Raw genomic sequence first — 23762 nt, forward strand, 5'->3', positions numbered from 1 at the left:
ACTGGAGAGTGACTTTGTGATTTCCTTTGAAGCCTTTGCATCCCTTTGGAGTTCTAACCTAAGTTTGAGAAATTCTGCTTTAAGGAACTTGACTATAAAGAGACATAGCACTGGTGATGACAGTGTGATGACACAGCATTGCTCCCCACCCTACACCTACATAAGAGTTCAGGAGCAATTTCCCAGCAGGTCCTGGTGGCACCAGCCCCTCTGCCCCACAGTGATACAGGCTCCTGGGTGCTGGGGTGATGCTGGAGATAACAACCCAGCAGCATTGATAACACAACCAATGCAGCACTCAGCATTAATTATCCCAAACTACTAGGCAAGGCCTGTGTCTCTTAAAACATCTGTCTCTCAATCTTCTGGTCTTTAATAAAATCACCCTCCCAGCCATAGGGTGTAACTGGAATTGTACATACACATGTGCATGCAAAAACATAAATACATAACGAGACATTCAGGTCCTCATTAAAAAATGGAATAAATAAGAATTCACTAAGGAATTCTGCCCAGGTCTGACTTCCAGATCTGGTTTTGCTGCATTCTTGCCCACAGCCTGAAGAGCTCTGGGTGCCTCCCTCTCCAGCTGCACCATCCTCTTCAAATTCAGACTTCTTGCACCTATAATTACTAGGTGCTCTGTGCCAGGCTCCTTTAATTAACCAACCCAACTCTTCTCCCTTTGGGATCAGACTAAGCTCTTTTTTATTAGATCCATCATTAGCTCCATCAGTATCTAGGCCTGAACACGATACCTTATACCACTCCAGGAGTGGGGCTGTAGGGTGCAAATGACCTCCAAAGCACCTGCCTGCAGGAGAGGCAAGAAAAGCAAGGCTATAAACCCAGGAAAAGTGGCATGAGGGGTGGATACAACACCTTCCAAATTTAAGTACATCAGCAAAAACAACACAGCTCAAAATCTTCAGGAAAATGCACTGTATGAGGGGATCTTGGTGCTCCTGTTAGGTGCTTCTGCAGTGCAGAAGGTGGTTCAACCCATAGAGCAGAGGAGCAGGAACAGAATAAATCCCCTTATTTGTCATTACACTGAAGCCACCCTTCTGATTTTCAGGGCTTCAAGAAAGAGCCAAGCATTCCTGGAGTGCACTACTTCCCCAAGCCTCACTCTCTCCCACTGACAGTCTTACCAACTTTCATTGCTCTGAAGCTGTTTCTGGCTTTTTTTACAGAAGAAACCAAAATGTCGAAGTGCACCCTGGCCTTTTGGGGACCCTGAGATGTTCTGTACGCAGTGCTCGTGCACGTGGCAGGGAGAGAACAGCAGGTGGAAGGGAAGCAGGAGAGCTGGTAATGCCCTGGGATTTCTCGGGACAGGCGGTCACTGCAGCTGCACAGCCTGACTTCCCCAGAGAGTTTTCTCAAGGAGAAGCCAGCCATCGATCTCGGGACACACAACTTCCAGGACCGTTCCTTATCTCAGAACAGCTTCTGCCACGAATTCCTGAATGCGCTTTAATGTTTAAATTATTAAATGCATTAATGTATTTACATTATTCAAGTCGTATGTGCATTTTTCTAAGATAATTTATGTATAAGAGCTTGAATGTCCATGACTGTTAATGTCTACAACCCTTCCTGTTCATTATTGATTCTGGAAGGAAAAAAAAAAAAGGCAGTGTTTTAATGCCTTATTTTTAATGTATTAAGAGTCTGAATAAGTGCATTCTCTTTTTTCTTTTGTAATTTCATAATTTAAGTAGTGCATTTATTAAACTGACACAGTATGAATTGTGGTGAAGTCTGGCACAGGTCCATGCTGCCAACGCAGCCCAACCGACCATCATGCTACTCTGCAAATCAAGCACAAGCTCAGCTCCTCTTACTCCAGCTTCTACTCCCTACCTGAAACCAGAAGGGATGCAGACTATAAAGTCTTTTTAAAACACATTTTCTTTGCTATTTACATGGCTTTTCTCTGCCATCTCCATTTTAAGTTGGTGGATTTTTCGTATGTTATTGATGAACCATTTGAATGCAAACCTGAATTTTCAATGAGTTTTGACCCACATACTACAGCTTAAAAATGTCTACAGTACCTTTTAATCCCTGTAGTTCCCAAGCTCTTAAGAAATCTAAACCGAATATAATTTTGTTTCTACACCACAGTTGTCACATCATAAATCCAAAAATTTGCTCACAGGTTAATGTTCACAGGCAAATTACATACAGAAATCAGGTCATTGCTACTGCTGAACCACAGTCACTTCCAGAGCAGAATGCAGAGCTATTCAGCAGTAGCTGCCCAGCCTGTGTGGCATTTTGGGACACGAATGCTACAGTAGGCAACAGAAACTGCAAAGAAAAAAGTCAGCTAACACACAACAGAGCCACCTCCGCTCACTCCACCCACACTTAAATGGTGTGTATGGACATGCACTTTATATATAAATTATGTGTAAATGCCTTGGATGTTTATAGCCAAAAATACTACTTCCAAAGTCCAGTTTTTACTGCCACACAAATCCACTGCCAGGTGAGCCTACACAGAGCAACAGTGACACCCGATGGCTTCCAGCTTAACCTTGGGACACAATTCCCTGGGAGGAGAATCCAGGGGCTCCATTCCCTCTGTCGACGTGGTGGCCTCAACTCCAATCACCTATCAGAGCAACTCATCAAGGAGCTGAGCTGCAGAGAGATAAAACTTGCTGTACGTAGGCACTGTATGTAATTAAGAGTGTGCATAAGTTTCACAGTACATTCTGCATAATTACAGCCCTGCCTGGCACCGCTGCCAGTGCGAGCATGAACACACACGCACACACATAATGTATGCACAATATTGTGCATATGGACTTGGGAAAAGACAGGGAACAGTGAAAGTTGCTGGCTGTTGTTTTAAGAGCTGACTCTGCCATTTCTAAGGTTAAGTTTGTGTTTTTTTGCTACTCATTACCATTCTTTAACTGTTACAATTTATATCAGCATATAATGTTAAATAATTACAGGGAGCGGAGCTCACTCTAGCGAGGATATAAATGCGCTGTGGGATTCTACAGATTTAAACAAATAACACTCACAGCAGGGGGTGAGCAGATGAATTAGCATTAATATCCTGCCTGGGAGATCCCAGTGCAGTGTTATGGCTTAAATACAGATCTTTTCTGTAACAGTCAATATGACAGCTACTACCAATACAGCCCAGCACATCCACCAGTCAATATACAGCTGCAGCTGAAAGAATGCCCTCGTAATAATCCATACAGCAGCCAGTTAAAATAAATAATTTCCCTTTAACAGTCCATATCACAGCCAACTGCATTAAAACCTTCCCTTTTAAGGTCTACACAATAGTCAGCTAAATGGAAAAATTGGCATCCTTCTTGGCAGCTTCAGAGGGAAGGCAGGCACGGAATGGGTGAGAGACTGAGCTCTCCTTGGGTCTCCTGGGACCGAGGGGCGTCCTGGTGGGGAATCCTGCTCTGCTGCTGTCACAGCTTCAGTGAGAGGACAATTCAAGCCTCCAAGGCCACTGCTTCACTGTCTTTCACAAGCAAGTACATTCACTTTAAAACAATAAAGACCAAAAGCTGTTTCTTTCCTGACAGGAATAAGGAACCAGACCACAGCTGGCCAGCAGTAGCCAGCACACAGACGTGTGTTTCCTCAGAGTAAAGGCAATGTGCTTTTTCTAGCACCACTAGAGAGAGATCCCATCTCAGCCTGAAAGCAGAACCCAAAGCTCTCTGGTTTAAATCAGTAGCTGCTTTTTCACTCTCTAACAAGAAGCAACAGGCTGAAGGTAGGCTGAGAGTCTGCCTCCCTTGGACTGGAGCACAGCCCTTCATTGTGCAACAGCAATTGCAACAGACCATAATATAAATCATGACAGACGTGGTTACAAAGCACCCAAATCTGAGAACTGAACTGGAGGAAAACCCACGGCCAGGGCAAATTCTGTCACAAGGCCACTTCACACTTACAGTCAAATCTTTATCCTGGTACCCCTCTACTGGTAAATCCACACTTCAAATTAACTGACCTGCAAAACAAACCTGCAGAACTTCAACAAATTACAATATTTCTTGAGGCAAATTAAGAAGTAAAACACCAAAAAAAAGTCATAAAGCACTTAATACTGAGCTTAGAGTTTACAAACTGCTGTACAAGCAGTAATAAATATCTAGAAAATTAAATGTGTAGCTATTTTCATATTTTCCACACTGCTACAAGATTTTACCAATAGAGAATTTTGGCACTAAAATACTATACTCGCTACCTTACTTTAAATGAAAGGAGATAGATGACAATTTTGTTAGAAATAGAAATGATAAAGCAGGAATTGCATTTATTTTTTAAAACTCCACAAAGTCAAAACATCTGACTGCTTCCTTTTTAAGAAACTTGTCCCTTTGGGTATATATTAAAAAACATAAACATAAACCAGGGGCCTACAATCCCACCAGATGTTTGGCACCTGGAGCCTTTTCAAGTAATTGATTAATAAAGTAATTTTTTTTCAGGTAACAGGAAAAAACTGTGCCTAAAACCTTTCACATTTTCAATGCTGTAATTCTACTTCAGATTTGAATGGAAGACAGCAGCAACAAACTCATTCCAGCTTACAGCCTCCCAAATTAAAAATAAATACACACCACCCCTACTCCAGAAGTCATGGTTTGAAGCTTTGACCATATTTTGCAAAATGACAGTTATTAAAAACAACAAACATGCATCACTGTGAGTCATCTGGTTTCCAACTTCTGAGTCAAAAGGGGCTGATTCCACACAAACTGAAACCTGGCTCTCCGAGGACTCGCATGTCTAACGATTTGTATCTCTGCACCACAGCTTCAGAACAGGATGTGGAAGAAAAGAATGAAAAGGAGGGAGAAAGGGGAGGGGAGGGGAAGAGAAAAAAACACTTTTTACTGGTCCCAGTGTCACTGCAAATAAAGACCACGTCAAGATTTAAACCATAATAATGGAAAGGCTATAAGGTCCCCGCTATAATGTTTCCTCTGATATTCCCTTTCATAAATGCTCTCTTTATGCTGCATGCTTGGCAATAATACATGTAAGGTTTGTGAGCCAGCCCGCTGGGGAAGCTGCAGCATATGAAGCCTCACACAGCACACATCAGAAGCCAGGCAGTTCATTTACCAGTTCCACAACTTTCCTTTGCTCACCCATCATCTTCAGGAGAAGGCAACAAACCTGAGGAGACAGCTCATATAAAGCAACCTCCAAATACGTTTGGCTGGAAACAGATGTGTGTGTGCCAATGCATGGACATGCAGCTGCCTCCTCCTCCAGGGGGAACCTTCCCGGGTTCCCACTCCTGCAAGGCCAGGCAGGACCCCAAACCCACCCACAGCCCTGCCCAGGATGGGTGAGCCTCCCCTTGGCACACAGGGAAGGAGCCATTCCCTTCAGGGAGCTCAGCTCTGCCTCCCAGAAGGAATGGCCCTCAGCAGCCTGAGGCACCTGCATGCCTGGAGGGGAAGTCAGCACACCCAGAAGAATTTCAGCTGGAATCCCATGGGGCACCAGTACTGGATTTCCCAAGGGACCTGATTCCACTGCTTTGAGGCCTACTGGGTGTTTGGCAGCTGACCATTAGACTGGAAGCTAAGTCCATCTTTATGGAATTGTGGCAACCTGAGTCAGAAAAGGGGTTTTCAAAAATGCAGTGTTGGGGGGGCCGGGGGCAGGCTCATCTCAGTCTTGTCTGTAATTCTCAATCACTGCACAGAAAGTATTTATATCCTGTTGGCAGCATGTGCAACCAATGCGACTCCCTGTGTCAGAGCTGTCAATTATGGGCTTGACTTATGAGGAAAGATTAAATGAGCTAAATATGTAGAGCTTGGCTAAGAGACCAGGATGGGGGTGGGGGGAAGGAGAAATTATGTGATAACTGTCTGCAAACATCTGAAGGGTGCAGATGCTTAAGGAGGAAAGGAAACACTTAGGATCGCACACAAAACAAACAGAAGCAAGCTGGAAGACACAGGAAATTCTCACTGTATAGCTGGGAGTCTCCATGGCAGCAAGATGTCCTCTGCTGTTGAACTGTATCCCAAGGAATACCAACACTCAGGCCATTCAGGTGTCTGACAAAACACCACAACACTGACAGCAGAGCAGAATTCTGCTATAACCAGAAGACGAAACAAGTAATGTAAAGAAGTGGCACTTATTGTGAGAGCCCTCTCTTGCTTCTCTCCAGCTGTAAAATCATTTTACTAAAAAGCCATGCATATTTTCTTTGTTATTTTTCCAGACTGACACTTGTTGAAGGGTGTTACAGGGTGACAGCTGGGAAGAGGACACGGTTTGCACAATGTAACAGAGAGAGGTGCTATGTAAATGTGCACACAAAACAAACACAAATAAACAAACCCAAAAATTGTTAGGCTGTTTGCAAAGATTTGCAATGTAAGTGACATATGGAGAAATACAAGAAATACGAAAGGCAGTGAAAATTCCTTCTAAAGTATGATGGTGAGGGACTCCAAATCCAAGATTTATACCAACTCTCAATTTCCTAGTTTGGCAAATCTTGGTTCTGAAGGTGGTGGCATCAGAAGAATCTGAAGAATGTACTCCTGTGTGCTGTAGAGAAAGTTCTTTCAGGTTCTTGAATATTCTGCCTTTTGTGCCCCTGCTACCTCACTTTTAATGTGATGAACATATCTGAGGCACAACAAAGATGCCACACACATGGCAAATGTTTTCAAACAGCACGATCTCCGAGGTAAAAGTAGGAGATGAAGACCAAGAAGGAAGGAGGAAGGCAAGAAATGAGGGAAGTTATCCCACATAGGCATCTATAATCTTGTATGGATCCCAGGCTGTCTCCAGACTGGTTTTGACTGCAGTAACAATGACACAGGCAGTGCCTGGGCAAATGGAGTCCAACTCTCTGGTGGTGTTAGAGGCAGGAGAGGAATTAACAATCTCTAGCAACATTTTTCAGAGTAGGAATTTACTTCTGTGGAGTCAAAAGGCACTCCAAAGAACAAGTTCCTCCACAGAGTTATGTCAAGAAGCTAAAAACACAGTCAGTCACTCCGGTGAGGTTCTTCAGCTGGTCCCTCCTCTCCTCAAGCACACAGAACTGTGGGCAATTGCTGCCCTCTACAAGCTGCTCTGCACATAGCAAAGCTCCCACATCTGGAGCAGGAATGATGCCTGCATCCCCCCCGATCCCACAGCCATTCCCAGGGCAGGTGCCTCTCTGCCATCAGCTGGGGTGCACACAGCAAAGTGCTCCCAATGCTCCTGCCAGCTGAGCAAAGAAGGACATGAGCTGTGAAATACTGTTTGTAGGTGTAGCACATTCAGACCCTGAAAACATCACATGAACATAAAAATTTATTTTTTTCAAGGGGAAAATACCAAGTGTTAAGTATTTCCTAACTATGTGCCAGTGTGTTTTTCCAGTGTCTCAAAGCATTGTAACTTCCATTTTACCTTCAGTGAGAGACCTGGGATCTCTGGAAGTCAAATCATACCTAACATTATAGAGGACTCTAACCTAACTCCCTGAACTTTATTTTCCTTGTGTGTTCACAAAGAACAACTTAGTGTATTACAACTATTTTAAAACCATTTTAAAAGTCTTCTGACCAGTGATGTTGGTTTGTCTGAAAAGCAAATAGAAATTGCTTTCAGAGCTTTCCTGCACAAGTGCACAAAAAGGATTATGAGCTACTAACTCCTGTCAGTGACAGACTGTCCCTGTCCTGGGTGTGCTGCCTCATCCACCACTCTGAAGTGTCATTTAAACTTTTCCACGGAGCTCAAATGGGCAGTTTAACCTGGTATGACAGTGTTTCTTTAATTATGCTCAGTGAGTAAAATTGCATCTGTGTGCTTGGAACACATTAATATATTTGTCTAAACCAACAGAGTAAAAGGAATCGACAGATTAAGCAAGTGCACTTTGCGTGAACGACAAAAGAAGTCAATAAACACCCAGAAGAAAGAGAAAAACAGACAAAACCCAATAATCTTGAACTTATCAGAAGGTCAAACACAAGAGAGCTCAGCTTAGTAAACCACAGAGCTCTCTTTGCAGCAAAGCAAAGGTTATTGTGCACGGCAGTCATCCAGCCCTGACTCCCTGTTCGTGGCCCAATAAACCCAGAATCTGCACAGGAACTGCCCTCCACAGCCTGGTGGAGCTGCTGGCCAGCACCTGCAGGGCCTCCCCAGACCATCTGCAGCCTCACCACACACGAGGCTCTGCCCGGGCGGAAGGTCCTGGAGCTGAGGTCTCTTTCCCTCTCCTGCTGACAGTGGTAAATTACCCTGACTAAGATTTCTCTGGGGGCTGTAAGTTGGTTGCCTGCTGACTCTGGCTGGCTGGAAATCCCCTCTGGATAGATTTACCCTTAGAGAATCATTCAGTGTACGCCACCACTAGGAACAAACCCATTGCGGCAGACGGAAAATTTGTACAGTAAACAGGTAAAAATCTTGTCCTCAACAACAAAGGGTGGGAAAATGGAAAACCAAGTGTGGTGGGGAGTAACATTAACGAATATGAACCCCAACAAGCTCTCTCAAATCTTGGGACATAAATCTGTAGCCTCCCCTCATTCCAACCACTCATGGTTTTGTTCAAATGGTAAAGACAATAGTATTTGTTAGAATCAGTCTCCACCAACTTCTAGTGACAACAGTTAGAGCTAAAAGTAAAATCTCAATTGCAAAGCTCCTTTCTCAGAAACCTAAATGAAATTTTCTGTACTCACACTCTACTTGAAAGGAAGCTTAACAGAACAGATAAGGTGTAAAATGAGACAACAAACCAGAAAGGATTTAATAATTCTACTGTCACTCACTGCAATGTACCCTGTGATGTTTGCACAAAAAGGGGAGTTAAAAGTGCTCTGGCCATTACCCTGACCCTTAAATATTTGAAAATCAATTCAACAAAGGGTGGGGAAAAGCCACGAGGGCTCCAGCACATTCCAACAAACTCTACACTAATTGCTATAGAGGCAGCAGTAATTCTTGTTAACTTGTACCTTTCGACAGCCTGTAAAAAAAGGAATAAAATGTCCACATTTCAGTGTTAACTGCTCTCCTCTGCAGCAAAAAACAGAAAGAAACAGAACATGCTAAAAATAAAAGAAAAAAAATTAAATAATCTGCAAAAGAATCCTGACCCAGGGATTTTGCAACTTAGTGAGCAACCAAGAGAGTGTTTTACTTTTATAACCAGTACTTTCATATTTACAACTAGTACTTCTTCCAGATACCAAGCAGCAGCTAGGGAATGAATGTGTTTTGTGACAGAAAAAAGACCCCAAACAAACAAACAGGATGTCAAAAGGCCTCACTGACAACTCTCCTTCCTTAGGTTCTCCCTCCTGCCCAGGTTCCTGTGGAGGCTCTTCCAGGCACAACCTTCAGAGCTGTAATTTAGGCTGCAGCCGGTTGGGCAGAAAGCAAAGGCCAACAGCAAAAAACATTCAAGGTCTTGAAAACACCTCAAAAGCAGCACAGGATGGTTAAAAAGCTACCAGACTCTGCTAGCAATGAAACAGAACAAGCTAAACAGAAGATTTAAATACATTCTGGAGAGACATTAGACCAAGGATACAGATTCCTGATGTAAAGGGCATTTTCTGCTGGTTTAACCTCACAGAAAGAGTTTGTCCTATGTGGTTACATCCTTTGCACATCCCAGGACTTTGAGTGGCTGTAAAAAGACAAACCTATTCCAATTCCACAAGTGTTCAGAGGCTTATCAGAGGTGGCTGCTCCGAGCAGCAGGGGATGCAGCAGTGCTCTCTGATAAGCCGGGCTCAAGGAGAAGCTGATCCCGCGCTGGTGATGACAAACGTGGCTGTAAACAGCAGCAGAGCGAGATGCTGACACCCTGTGAACACAAGGTTACACTTCCCACCAGGAGCTACACGGCAGATTTTAATGGGCCACGACCGACAGCCAGGGAAATGAGTGTCTGCTCTGCTGCAGGAATTATGGCTGTGCCAGCCCTCCCACCCCTGCCACTGCCACTGCCACTGCCACTGCTCTGACACAGTGACCTCCTGCTGGGGAGGGCTTTGCAGCTGGGACTGCCTACTGTAAGGACACTGTGGAGTCTGTGATCCACAGTTTGGTGGCTCACAATATCAAAAGTGGGTGGGAGAAAGAGCAGTTTGGATTGTGACAGGAGTTTGCAGGGCTGCATTCTGAAGGCCTCTGTAGGGCCATAAACCATTGCAAGGTGCCCTGGAAGACCCAAATGCAGGACACAATGTGATGTGTCAGACTGCTACGGGATCTTGGAAAATGCTGAAGTCCTTGTGCAAACAACTAGGAATCCTGGCTTCTCCTGGGGCCCTGCTGAAAGCAGCAGGCTGTAGGCAGGGGTACAGGGTAGGCAGAAGACAGTGTCCCCATGCACAGGGCAAGATGCTGCATTTAGCACCTTGCAGCATAGTGTCCAGTAGAATCATAAATCCAATACAAAACCAGCTTGAGACTGTAACAACAGTCTGTCTGCTGATACAATGCAAAGTGTTTCAATTCTATTGCTTTCTCATTCTTGTGTGCTAGTGTGATCCAAACAGGTCAGTCCTGTGAAGCACTGAATCCTTCCACTCACCAATAAAGTCAAAAAGGGCAAGGGGGTGCAGAGCAGAAGTTGGTCATGAGACTCTTTCCTCCCTCCTCTGGACTCTCCAACTGCTCCCCACCAAAGGTGAAGTCCAGGATGATACCCCCAGCACACAGCCCCCCATGGAGCCACTGCTGGGTCTGTGCCAGGGCTCTCTGGTGTTTCCTTGAACACTTTTATGACAGGCACCATGTGCCTCGAGTCTGGTTTATGGGCCAGGATCTCCTGCCTGTGTGGAAGGGAGCCTGCACGCTCCTGGCCACGGGGAAGCCACAGCAGGATGGTGGCAGTCAGGTCATCTGGCTCACAGACATGAACTGCTCATTTAATAAGGCAGCTACAGAGGAGCAGATGGAAGCAATACTGACTCCTAAACAAATGTGAACTCCTAAACAAACGTGACAAAGACTGTAAGAGTTTATTATTTTAAAAAAGTTAATGAAAAAAATAAGAAGGAAACCTCCACCTTTCAGAGGGCTCTAATTAGCTGACATGCCAGACTCACCATCGTAAGAATAAAGTTTATGTTGGAGTTCTTTAAGTGTATAAATAATTTTATGTTGTAAGAATATCCACCCAAACAGAAATATATTCAACTGCTATACACTTCCTCTAAGCAATTCTGCAGTCGTATATACAGTAAGAAATTAATTATATCTAAGGTAATGTTAGAATCTGCCTTGAGAAAGAACAAGCTGTTGGCCAGGGCAGGCTGTGATGATCTGCTGCCTGCCCTGACCTTTCTAAGGCAGGGACAACCAACTCCTCCAAAAGCAAACCACCAAATCCACCACAAAGCACATGGTGTCAATAACAACTTCAGGCAATCTCATGTACAGATGTCCATGCAATTAAGGGATGGCACAATGTCATTAGAGACACTGCCACTGCAACAGAATTCACAAACAGACCTCTCCTGAGATGCATTATACTGACTCTTCTTGGTTCACAGTCTTTACTCACATCTCTCTTTTTTAAAAAATCATCTCCTGGGTTCTCTAGGTCAGAGTTACTTGGTAAAAATACTTTGATATGGCCAGTGTCACAAGTACTTGAGTCTTCTTCCTGCAAATAGCTATGATCAACAAATGAAAGCAGCAGAAGAAATCTAGAGATCTATATATTTAGGAGGAAAGTATTGGCTAAGAATTTTGTCAAGGACTTATAGATGGCTGAAGAGGGAGGGAGGAAAGGAAGGAAAGGAAGGAAAGGAAGGAAAGGAAGGAAAGGAAGGAAAGGAAGGAAAGGAAGGAAAGGAAGGAAAGGAAGGAAAGGAAGGAAAGGAAAAACCCCAAGGTTGTAAAATTCATATACTGCAGCTCCAGGAGTAGTGGCTCACTTCCCACTCTGCATCACCATAAAAGAGCAAACAAAACAGGGTTCTCTGAGTTATCCTCATACATAAAAAATCCCAGGGCCCTTTCCAAAATGCTTCTAGAGTAAAAACATTGGATTACATGCACTGCCAGCTGACAAACATTTCTAAGCTCACTCTGAGTGCCTCTGAATATAAAGACAGCTTGAATGAGGTCTCTGAGCAGCAGAGGGGTTTTTGTAAGAGTACAGCATATGGATCTGTTGCACAGGGCATTCCTCAGACTCTTTCCTAAAGAGGCTCTGAACAAGAGCACACCCTGGGACAGGCCACGGCCCAGGTGACCCAGATCTAACCCAGGCTCACAGGAGGTGGTGGCCACAGGTCAGAATTCTGAGGTGCGAACAGCACGGCCACCCGAGGCAGTTTACACCAAGCACCAGCTCCTCAGAAAAGCAAAACAAAGGCTGGAAAATGATGCGGCAAAGAGAACAACTCGTGTGTTCTATCAACAAGGAATTCTCTGGTGCTTCTCGAGGCACTCACCAGCGGCTCCCGAGACGCGGCGTTGTTCTCAGTCGCAGGGCAGGAGCCAGCCTGTGAAGCAGAAAAAGAGTGAGGTCACATTGCCACCCGATGGGCACCGTCAGAAACACTCATCCTGCGAGCAGCACTTAGGCAGGCACATTCGTCTGTGCTATCAGCAGCAGTTCTGTGGAGGACTGGACACAAAAAGGTCAGAACCACAGCAAAATGTATTAACTGCCCCTTTAAAACAAGGGAATTAACAGAATCTGCAGAACTGATTTTAGAGAGTGAGCCCCAAGAGCTGGCAAGACTCCTGAGAGATGGCATGAGAGCAGTGGGCACACAAACACAAACCTTTAAATACTTCTCCCATTTCCAGTAATGCATCCTTCGTTTTCTGAACCATCCAGGGTCCAGTAATGCATCCTTCGTTTTCTGAACCATTCTTCTAAAGATTTCTAAATAACCATGATTTACCTAAACCTCACAAACTGCCAGCAGTACCAGGACCATCCTTGCTTCCCACACATAATTAAGAGATGAAGTTTTGTCCTCCAATTCTATTCCTCATTTTTATGCATTCATCTCACCTTCCAAGTATCGCAACATTTATTTTTCCCATTTGCAAAATACACAAAAACAATATATATAAAATAAGTATTTACCACAAGAGGGTGCCAGAAACTCAAATATACTGCAACTCATTTGCATCCAGGCAAAGATCATCACCAGGACCCAGCCAGACCTCACAGGTGGGCAGGGATTCTCTGGGATCACTTGCCATAACCTCTGGGTGGGAGGGAGGAAGGAAGGACCCACCACTGAATTCATATCCTCAGGAAATTCCCACAGCAAAGTATTTGGCACTGAAGAAACACCGATAGCCAAGACAAATCTGAAATTGCTTATCCTGTTCACAGGCTACACCATCATCTTGCTTTTCTCTTTCTTTTACTATTAAAAAAACAGTAACAGAGAGACAGGATCTTTTCTTTTGTTTATTTTTAGTAAAGACATTGCTAAAGGCCCAAGGAACATGATTTCTAAACAAAACAAAGTATTTTAAAATCTCTGGTAGAAATATTTATTGCCTTTAGAACATAATTCTATCTACATAAACGATTTCATTTGAGCTGCAGTACTCCCCTCTCCCCACACTGCTTGAGGCAATATATTAATTCATGAGAATGAGAAAATTAAACTAAGAAAAACAGATAATAAGCCATAAGACATCTGACACTCCCTTTTCAGCATCTAAATTAACTTGATTTGTAATAGGAAACATGATGGGGCCCAAACATAAACATGTTAAGTGAGGCAGTGCCACTACTCACTGTCTCATGTTGAAAGCTTGGCAATAAATAAGCAAACACCACCAGGGGCAGAAAGCAAATATTTTATCAAATTCTCTAAACGTTTAGAGTGCAATGGGGACAACTTTCTACAAGCACTGGTAACAGTGTCAGACCTGCAAAGGCTGTGTAAGAGGAGCGGTGTTTACATTCTGTGAGACGTGTAAAGATATTTTCATTGGTTTGTTTAATTCCAAAACTGTCCCCTTGGAAAGTCACCCACTGTACCGTATGTCCTTCAATCACATCTCCTTTTTCCAGGCAAAACTGTAAGACTCTCTCAAATTCCATCCAAGCCCCCAGAATCTGAGGGCAGAGCTCTGGCTGAGGAATGTGCACCAGTGTGAGACACGCAGGAGATGGTAAGAGTTCCAGAATCACACCACAGTTGGGGTTGAAGGGACCTTAAAGATCATCTCATTCCAAGGCCCTGCCATGGGCTGGGACACCTTGTACAAGATGGGGACACCAGCCTGGGGCAGCAGGAGCGGCCCCTGCGCCCCCTGACTGGCACAGGAGGGAGAGGAGGAGGTGGAGAGCAGCTCCTGGGGCGTGCCAGGCATGAGGGGCAGCAGGGCTGAGGGGCAGCAGGGCTGAGGGGCAGCAGGGCTGAGGGGCAGCAGGGCTGAGGGGCAGTGTCTGCCTGACAGCTGGGCCGGGGGCTCCTGCCCAGTGCCCTGCCCAGCAGATGGGCTGAAGGCTCCTGACCAGTGCCCTGCCCAGGGGCTCCTGCCCAGGGGCTCCTGACCAGTGCCCTGCCCAGCAGATGGGCTGAAGGCTCCTGACCAGTGCCCTGCCCAGCAGATGGGCTGAAGGCTCCTGACCAGTGCCCTCCTCCCCATGCCCAGAGCCTCCTGCCCAGTGCCCTGCCCAGCAGATGGGCTGAAGGCTCCTGACCAGTGCCCTCCTCCCCATGCCCAGAGCCTCCTGACCAGTGCCCTGTCCAGAGGCTTCTGCCCAGCAGCCAGACCAGAGGCTCTTCACACACCGAATGCAGGACAGACACCAAAAGGGGTGTGAGCAACTCGTTCTGGCATGAGGATCCAGCACTGATGCACACAGTGGGACAGAACCTGACTCTTCTTCTCTACCTTTAATACCCAGAGTGTTTTGGGCTACATTTATGAGGTTAAAAAGCAAGATTCTCCAATTTCCAAACATCGAACCTTATTTTGAGGTAAAGAAACATAAATAAATGGTGGGGTTTAAGTGTGCAGTGGGAAAATACGATATCCAAACTCAAAGGACCTGAATGTTTTTAGGCAACCACATTTGCCAATTAACCAGATTTCTTTCTCAGAAACTGCCAGCCCCATAGACTGCCCAGGTGCCTTATGGACCAGTCACAGACTGTTCAGGTTTCCTCATTCTGGAAGCATTCACCTGAAGTGTGAGGGATGGGCTGCAAATGCCTGCACCTCAGACTGGGGCTGACAAAAACACCTGGGTGATGCAAAGCTGCCCTGCCTCCTGTGAGTTTGGTAACTTGGCCTTTCACAACCCAGATCTCTGCTGGTTGGCCAAGAGTACTGATTTTATGTAACTTATTTCTATTTCAGTTTAGTTCAATAGCCTTCCCTACAAACTCAGCTTCCTCAGTCCAAAATAAGGGGATCAACAGAGAGGTTCATGGAGATTTTGCCAAACTGGGACAGATTTGAGTGATTGCACGTAACAGTGTGTCACTGGCAGGCTGCTCTGTGTTCTTCCCAGCTGCCCACACAGCCAGACCTTTCCCCTCCTGCTGCTGCAGTGGGGCCCTGGGGGCACTGAAAGGACTTTACCAAATGCCCCAAAGGACTTTACGGGCAGCACACATACTCAGGAACATGTCTGGGACGGTGGTGAGATGCCAGAGCTCCAGGAAGGCATGGAATTTGAGGTGGGTTGAGCTTGCAGTGAAATACAAGTGACTCTAGATCATGAACAGGACAGTGTGAGTGAGAGGAAGCCTAAACTCTATACACCTACATCACACCTATGCTACAGAATCGCACAACCCAGCTTGGAAGAGCCCTTCAAGAAAATAAGAATATACACTACATACAACTCCATCACGCTTCTGTTTTTTCCTCTGGCTACCCCATTCACTTCATGTCCCAGTTCAAAAATATCTTAAGCTTTTAGTGTTTCTTGAGCATTCAAACCAGTGAACTTATATTTCTCTTTTGCTCTCCCCATTCAGGTTTGTCCTTTTATGCTCTTGGCTCAAGGATCTCCTTCCATTCCTCGCATTTGCAAGGCACAGAAGAGATTTTCGTCTAACTAGTCACAGAATCACAGAATAGTTTTTGTCTGAGTTGGAAGGGACCCACACGGATCATCGAGTCCAACTCTTACCCTGCACAGGGCTCCACAGAGTTTTAGAGCCCAGCTGCGCACTGTCTCCTTTCTCTCTGGCCGTGTTTGTATTTATTCTTCTCCTATTCGAGTGCTTGACGAGTTTCATACACAAACCCTCAATGCCAGCACGCCTGTGCCCTGGGCCCGGCCTGCACACCCTTCAGCCAGCCCCGCGCAGCCCCTGCTCGCCCAGGGCGCGGGGCCCGGGTGCAGCCCCGAGCCCGCGGTGCAGGGGGGGAGGTCCCGGAGCCCCGGCGCGGCCCAGCCCGGCCCGGCCGCCTCACCTGCCCCGGCTGCTCCGCTCGCTCCGCGGCCGCCATCTTCCCAGGCGCGGCTAATACATCCCCGGCCGCCCGATGCACCGCCCCCGCCGCCGCGCCGAGCCGCAGGCACGCCGAGTCGATCGCCGGCGCAGCGATGCGTCCCGCGAGGGCGCCGCCGGTGCCGTGAGAGCCCGGCCTGAGCCGGGCCGGGCCGATCCCGCCGCAGCAGCGCCTTCCCCTCCTGGAAGAGCCCTTGGGGCACTGCCGAGCGTCAGCTGATGGCGGCGCGGCTGAAGCAGTGCGTGGTGCGGCGGCGGGACGGGCCGGAGCAGCACGGCGTGGCCGCATCCTGCCTCCGGGAGCTGCGCGACAAAGGTGAGGGGGGCCCGCTGTGGCACCCGCTGGGACCCGGCTAATGTGCGGCACTGTGAGGAGACAGGTCCTGGTCTCCAACCTCAGTCACTGAGAGTTGCCTGTCCTTTGTGCTGGGGGTAATAAACAGGCAGTGCTATGTCACTTTTATCGTTCTGTTAAGTATTTTTTTCTGTTCTGCAGCTTGTGGTGTTCTGGCTATTGACAAGGCCCGGGAACCCATCACCTTGGTACTGGCAGAAGATGGGACCATTGTGGATGATGAAGATTACTTCTTGTGTTTGCCACCTAACACCAAGTTTGTGGCACTGGCCAAGGACGAGAAATGGTCCAGCAAAAACTTAGGTATGCTGTGAGTGAGGAAGCATGGAAGGGGAGGTGTGTTTGGAACACACCTAGTGACATTAGGCAGGGTCAGGTGATGAGGAATGACCCATGAAACTGGTGACTCTTGTGTCAGACAGTGGAACATCCTGGCTCTCGGAGTCTGTGGATGAAGTGGACAGTGCTGCTGAGAAGTGGAAGCAACTGGCCAGGCAGCTGAAGGATGACCTGTCCAACATCATCCTGATGTCTGAAGAAGACCTGCAGGTACAGTGGGGAAACCCCCAGTCCCTGTCCTTGCATCTGCCCATCATCCATTTATCTCAGTAGAGAAGAGACTCCATAAACAAAAGCTCAGGCTTAATTCAGATGCTGCTTTTGGCTCTTGGTGCCAGAGTCAAACTTCTTCTTGAAGGGAAACATTCGAGTGTCCAAGGATGCTTTTAATCCCCAACTATCCTTCACAGTGTGTTGTTCCAGTTCTGGCAATAAGTTGAGATTTGGCCAAATGGCAACTGAGATCAACTCATTCCTTAAAGCCAGACACGTATTGTGGTGGTGCCTCCCGTGCAAAACCACCACACCTGTGTAACATGTCCAGAGGGGAGGCTGAGCAGCAGGCCTGGTCTGTCAGCTCTAGAGGGCTTTGAAGAACTGCTGTCACTTTCCAGAGCTGATTGATTTAAGTTTCTGACTGCATAACACCTTGTCTGTGGTGAGGCATGGCAGTAACTGCCCCCTCTTGTTCTCCCCAGAGTGCAGCTTCCCAGGTGCCAGGCTACTGCCTTTCCTTTGAATATTTCCATGCACTGTGAAGAAGTAGTGCTTTGCCATTAGTTTTCAAGATTTTTGCTAAAATTGCACATGATTCCACACCTTCTTGGATGCCTTTTGGCTTTCAGTAAAAAATGCTCCCTGGTGGAGTACCACTGCAGCCTCTCAGAACTCAGGGGACTTGCTATGACAAGAAACCTTATGGAATATGCTTGGTTTCAGGAGGGTTTGTACGTTCTGTCTGTACTGCAATAAGTGCCATGAAATGAATTACTCAGGAGCCCTCTCCATGTTTTAAGGTGCTAATTGATGTGCCACGCTCAGACCTGGCAGAAGAACTTGCCCAAAGTGAAACCAAAGTCCAGGTGCTGCAGGACACCCTGCAGCAGGTGCTGGACAGACGAGAAGAAGAGCGTCAGTCAAGGCAGCTCCTAGAACTCTACCTAGAGGCCTTGAAAACTGAAGACAGCATCTTAAGCAAAGTTGCAGGTAGGGAGCATCTGTGTGCTAGAGAAGGAGGTTTTCAACTCCTGGCTGAGTGGAATAAATAAAGTAGAGTGGGTAATTTGATCAGTTGCTGTTAAATAGGGTTGATACAAGAGCAGTAGTAGTGTATATAGTGTAAGAATTCTCTGACCAGAGAGCCCTCTTGCTGCTGTGTCTCATTTCTTACAAAGCCTGAAAGCAGAATACTGGGAGAAAAGCTTAGATCCTGGAGTCTTCCTTAAAAAAATGAAAAATGATGGATTTCTTAAGTTCCAGGATGCACCTGGATTGGATGTACATTTTATTAATCTCACAACCATCAAAGCAGTCCAGGCCACCTTTCCTGTCCTGTGCTCCTCGGGAGCTGTGCTGAGTCTGCTCCTTTTCAGAACCTGAGGCTGCACCAAGGAAGGAGATGGATGTGGTTGACAGAGGTACCAGCAGCACAGATACTTCAGCCACAACAGCACTCAGTGACCAGGTTCTTGCTGCTCTGAAAGAGAAACCTGCTCCAGAGCTCTGCTTGGACAGTCAGGATCTAGAGGTGGGTGAGAACGACACAAACCATATTCTGGCAAAGCTCTCCCTCCAAAAGAGAGGCTATAGGGGAAGCTGCCCTTGCTTCAGGAGGCTCTGATGTCAGTAGATTGTTTCAAAGTGCTGAAATTTAATTAATTTCTCTTCCTCAGTAACACTGCCCCTGACTTGGAGCTCCTCTGTGACCGACATTGGTCCACACACTCTGCTCTGTCCTCTGAAAAGCCACAAAATAATTTTGGGTTTGGTCTCTGACAAATCAGTCAGCTCTCTTACCAGCAAGGTTCTTTGGGGTTTTTTATAGGCTTATGCATCCAGGTATGTTTCTTTTATCCATCCCAAACCAAAATAAAAACCTCCTTACCTTGGAAAAAACTGTAAATATAGATTGGAAGGGAAAGTCTAGATAAACTGTAACCATTGAGGAAGGTGTTCTTTCAAGCTATGAACTTGCTACTCTTGCTTTTCCCTGCTGTAGAAAGTAAGTAACTGCTTTCTCTTCCTTTGCACACCTGAACAGAGCTCCAAGCATTGAGTGTTGGCAAATTCCTGGAAATGTGCTAGCCCACAGGATAGGTGATGAGAGCTGGCAACATCTGCAGTTCCAAAGTGCCTCCTTCCTGCTGCTGTTAGTTCAGCAGAGGGTTAGTGGCAGGGGAGTCAGGAGGAAAGTCTGTTAACGATCTGTCTTGCTCCAGCTGGTGTTGAAGGCAGACGCAGCAGCCCTGGCCTCGGCTCTGGGGTGGGACGAGCAGAAAGCTGCAGCTCTGCAGTCAGCCTGCGACCAGGAGCTCTCCAAGCGCCTGCAGCAAGTGCAGACCCTGCACTCCCTACGGAGCACGTCCAAGGGCAAGAAAGCGCTGCCCTGGGGGGACTGGCCCAGTGCAAAACGCAAAAAATGAGACTGCAGTGCTGTTTGCAGTTTGGGTTTTGCTTTTGCATTAGAATCAATACAAGCAAAGACACATCCTGGAACCATAGTTTGCTGGTCATACTGTGGGCTGGCTATAGAACAACTGAAATCTGGACATTGTCCTGAGGCTTAAACTCCTCTGGTGATTTGACTTGTGTAAGCAAAGGGATTTTGACTTTTTGCAGAATGCTAGAACAATGGTATTGCTAAGCACAGCATGTAAGTGTTCAGCTTTCAATACCTGGTTGGTAGCCAGCAGCTTCCATCTGATGATGGTGGATACAGCTCCTGAAGCCCCAGGCAGTTTGCTTACTTTGTTCTCCCACCATTTTCAGTGTAGAAAGACACTTGGAAGCACAGTCAGTGATCAGGGCAGAGGGGATAACCAGCTGCTGCCTGGCTTTAAGCTCCAGCCTGGGATCTAGGAACTTGAATTCTCATGTTGATTTAATCAGTTAAAGTAAATTCAAAGTCCTTCAACTTCAGTGCTTTTCCTGTAAGGAACTCCTGCCTCTTGGATGCTGTCTAAGAACTATCATGTAAAACACAGCAAAGGTAGAAATAATTGCTTTGTAAGGCTGTGTGACAGAAGACTTGCATTTGGCCTGCTGTGTTATTCTCCTAATCATTAGTGTAGCATCATGATGCTTTTATATTAACTGGCTTATTTTTAAATTTGTTAAAGTCTTTTTTTCTAACATCAATAAAACATTTTTATCATACTGTTGGACTAGTTTTGATATTTCTACCAGCTGCTATAATTAAAATAATAGGCTGATAAATACAGTGTCACCTTAAGGAAAGAGGATGAAGAAATTGAACACAGAAGTACTGTCTTTAACTTATACAAAGTGTTTAGACAAAATGTGTGTTCATCATGGTGACTGCTGTGAACTCTCACCTGGCACAATCTGCTCTTGTGTGAGAACAGCAGATGTATATGAAAAACATCTGACAAGTGAGATGAAACTTCTGGGGAAGTTTTAGTAGGTACAGATGTATTTTGTAGCAGCATTCTACATCCTCTGATCCAGCACAGCCTTAAATGGCCCAGGGAAAGTAGCAGAGTGAAGGGCATTGCACATACTGAGTTATGGTTCAGTGAGAATCATCTATTCCAAAACCTTTATTTAAAGTATTTTAATTTTAAGAACAGATACCTTTTGTGAGCAATTAAGGCACTTTGACTGTAAGCTACTGAATTCTGACAGACTTTTCATTTTTGAACAATAAAAGTCCAATTGCATCCACTGAAGCTGAAGATTCATTACTGAAGCTAACCTGCAAAATAAACAGGCTAACTCTGGTTTGTCTAGGACAGTAAGAGAAAATGACCTGAAATGTTACTGGAAAGGTAAATCATGCCATGTTGGAATCTTCATTTTCAGTCACAGTTGCTTCTTGTTCCCCAGGAGTTCTCTCTCCCTTAGCTGTGCTGGACTTCTTTTTCTTCTTCTCCTTCTGCTCCATGTTACTTGATGCAAGCTCTTCACTCTTCTGAGTGATATATTTTAGCTGGGAACAATAAGCTAAACAATCAGTCTTCTACTGAGGAACTTCATTCATTCACAAGACATTAGTAAGAAATACTGAAGAGAAATTTACAGGAAAAATTATTATAAGAAAAATGAGAGACTTCAAAAACATTTGCTTTGCCTTCTCAGGCAAGTTCATGTCGTGTATTTCAAATCATATATGGAAGGAAAAAAATCTCCTTACATAAACGTAAAATTAGTATTGGAAGCATTTTTCATGGATCAATGTATAGGCATGTCTTAACAGATTAGTGAGTTTTATCCATGGAACATCATCTAGATCAGCACAGGAGGGAATACAGTGATTCTGTGATCCCTGAATTGATGTTGGGAGACTCAGCACCTTGAGGCAGAGTCAAGCTATTCATGACCTTAGGCTATAACAAAGAAACACAGCATCAGGAAAAAGCAAAGTGATTCACAATGCTGTGTCTGCTTACTGCATGTCTGAACTTGGAACTTCAGCAGCCCTGGTGCAACGAGAGCACTGCTCTTGAGCTGCAATCAGATATGTGTTACATCTCACCACAGTGAGGCAGAGTGAAGCAAAGTTAACGAAAATTTAAAAATCACTGGATTGTGCCTATCTACCTCAGAAGACAGTGAAATTGCTTATGCAACAGTTGCTTCACCATGTATAACCTTCATTCAAATGAATTAAGGAAAATTAAGGAATTAAGTTCATTTTAGGAATTAACTGGTTTAAGAATGTTGTGAGACAGAAAATACAGTGCATCTCACCAAAGAATTGCTTCTTCTAGCCAAAAGCTTCACATCTTCTGTAGTGACTGTGGTTCGTTTTGCATGCCTGCATAACATCAAAAAACACTCCTTAACATTTTTGCCAACACTTACCATAAGAGGCCAAGATCAAAAAGTACTGGGAACTTCTATTTCATAACTTAACACACTATTTAAAAAGCCCTTTTAAAGCTTGAATTATAAGATGCGCTTTAAAGATAACACAAAAAAAAGGAAAGCCTTTGTAACAATCAGTGCGTACCTTGCAAACATTTCAAGGTCTCTTGCGAAGATTTCTAGAGAAAACACAAAGATGTCATATATTTTAAAACACTGAGTGGGCAGAGATACACAAGTTATCCAAGTCAGTTATGAGAAGTGACCATAGCTGGCTGTTAGGCAGTACTCGTACACAAGCAGGTAGCCACACAACACATCTAAATGCTTTTTTCAGGTCTGAAAAGTCGAATTAGTATTTCTTGTACTTAAAAAAAGAAATAATACAAGAGAACGCCCCGGTGACACCGAGTTGGGTGCTGTTGTTTTTGAAGCCCTGTGCCTCCAGCGCTGGCTCCTGAACAGACGCTGAAGGCTGCGGTAACCCGGGTAACACGAGGCAACTCGAAGTAACCCAGCTGTACCGCACTGCCGGAAGGTGATCTCCGAGATGGCTGCGATGCTCTGCTTGCTGAACTGCACGTCCTTGTCCTCCTCCACCTCCTGGCACAGGCACCCGACTGTGTAGTGAACCGCCGCCTTCAGCCTCTGCAGGGACCAAGGCAGGGGCAGGCAGTGACACACCGGCCTCGCCCCGAACCACGCTCACGGCTTCGGCCCCCGTGTGCCGCTCGGTACCTGTGTGAGCATCTGCTGCTGCTCGCCGCCGGCCGCCGCCATCGCTGCCCTCATGATCTCCCGCCCCGGCGCTTCCCGCCTTGCGCGCGGGGCGGGGCGGGGCGGGGCCGCCGCCATCGCTGCCCTCACGATCCCCCGCCCCCGGCACGCGGGGCGGGGCGGGGCCGCCATCGCTGCCCTCACGATCTCCCGCCCCCGGCACGCGGGGCGGGGCGGGGCCGCCGCCGTGTGGAGCCCGCCCAGGGCCCCGTGAGGCAGCGTCGCTGTTCCTCGCGTTTTTTCCACAGAGCTCCCAAATCTTACTGCGTGACCTGCAGGAAAGGTGCCTTCCGTTGAAAGTTACATTTTACCTCATACAGATATTCAACTAGTGACTAAGTAGCTGTCTTAGCAGAAATATATATGGTCAAAAATTAATGTAAAAATCTATATATGGTCAAAAATTAATGTAAAAATCAATGTGCGCAGCACAAAATTTAAGAGGTTTTGAGAAATAAAAAGGTGAATTCAGACACCCAGGTGAATTTTCAGATGTCTTGAAGATGACTGGCAGTAGCATTGCAGGGAGAGGATATAAAATAGAGCCAACTTTGCATGTTGCTGTGGGTATTTTTAATTGCCCCGGTGGAATAAGAGGCAAAGAATCAGGGAGATTTGGGGGGGGAAAGTGCGAACACACAGAAATGCAAAGTGTTTATGCCAGAGCTTAAAACTGAGAACAGTTGGAGGGAGAATGGTGACAGGAGTACGAGTTTCATTTCTCCATGAGCCATCCCGCCCTTCCACCAAAAGTACACAGAGCTCAGTGTGACAGA

General features: G+C 45.9%; 3 protein-coding genes across 3 annotated transcripts in view; 1 reads left to right on the forward strand and 2 right to left on the reverse strand.

Annotated features, from left to right (window-relative positions):
* The window catches only part of PEX14 (peroxisomal biogenesis factor 14), a 67015-nt gene extending 50454 nt beyond the window's left edge, over window positions 1–16561 (reverse strand). Inside the window, exons 1-2 of the mRNA XM_054647956.2 lie at window positions 16432–16561; window positions 12471–12521 (exon numbers count right to left, since the gene is read on the reverse strand). Of these exons, the coding sequence (XP_054503931.2) occupies window positions 12471–12521; window positions 16432–16467 (87 nt within the window). The 5' untranslated portion in view covers window positions 16468–16561. The remainder of the gene's footprint in view (window positions 1–12470; window positions 12522–16431) is intronic.
* A 90-nt stretch (window positions 16562–16651) lies between these two features.
* DFFA (DNA fragmentation factor subunit alpha) lies at window positions 16652–20538 on the forward strand. The gene is made up of 6 exons (XM_054647954.2): window positions 16652–16785; window positions 16966–17127; window positions 17243–17373; window positions 18180–18369; window positions 18756–18910; window positions 19602–20538. Exons 1-6 carry the CDS (start codon window positions 16689–16691, stop codon window positions 19803–19805), a joined length of 939 nt encoding a protein of 312 aa, XP_054503929.1. The 5' UTR covers window positions 16652–16688; the 3' UTR covers window positions 19806–20538.
* A 375-nt stretch (window positions 20539–20913) lies between these two features.
* CENPS (centromere protein S) lies at window positions 20914–23091 on the reverse strand. The gene is made up of 5 exons (XM_054647959.2): window positions 22948–23091; window positions 22734–22857; window positions 22355–22388; window positions 22093–22159; window positions 20914–21331 (listed from the first exon to the last, which is right to left on the reverse strand). Exons 1-5 carry the CDS (start codon window positions 23062–23064, stop codon window positions 21176–21178), a joined length of 498 nt encoding a protein of 165 aa, XP_054503934.2. The 5' UTR covers window positions 23065–23091; the 3' UTR covers window positions 20914–21175.
* Window positions 23092–23762: the final 671 nt, after the last annotated feature.

Source organism: Agelaius phoeniceus, chromosome 24 (assembly GCF_051311805.1).
Source record: "Agelaius phoeniceus isolate bAgePho1 chromosome 24, bAgePho1.hap1, whole genome shotgun sequence".
NCBI classification, from domain to species: domain Eukaryota; kingdom Metazoa; phylum Chordata; class Aves; order Passeriformes; family Icteridae; genus Agelaius; species Agelaius phoeniceus.

What these genes read in the sequence shown, in the direction of transcription:
- CENPS (XM_054647959.2), bottom strand. Translation starts at nt 23,064, where the DNA reads ATGGCGGCGGCCCCGCCCCGCCCCGCCCCGCGCGCAAGGCGGGAAGCG. An exon ending in AGCAGCAGATGCTCACACAG is followed by an intron (nt 22,858 to 22,947) that starts GTACCGAGCGGC and finishes TGGTCCCTGCAG; the next exon opens with AGGCTGAAGGCGGCGGTTCA. An exon ending in GATCACCTTCCGGCAGTGCG is followed by an intron (nt 22,389 to 22,733) that starts GTACAGCTGGGT and finishes TGTTTTCTCTAG; the next exon opens with AAATCTTCGCAAGAGACCTT.
- DFFA (XM_054647954.2), top strand. Translation starts at nt 16,689, where the DNA reads ATGGCGGCGCGGCTGAAGCAGTGCGTGGTGCGGCGGCGGGACGGGCCG. An exon ending in CCGGGAGCTGCGCGACAAAG is followed by an intron (nt 16,786 to 16,965) that starts GTGAGGGGGGCC and finishes TCTGTTCTGCAG; the next exon opens with CTTGTGGTGTTCTGGCTATT. An exon ending in CATCTTAAGCAAAGTTGCAG is followed by an intron (nt 18,370 to 18,755) that starts GTAGGGAGCATC and finishes GCTCCTTTTCAG; the next exon opens with AACCTGAGGCTGCACCAAGG.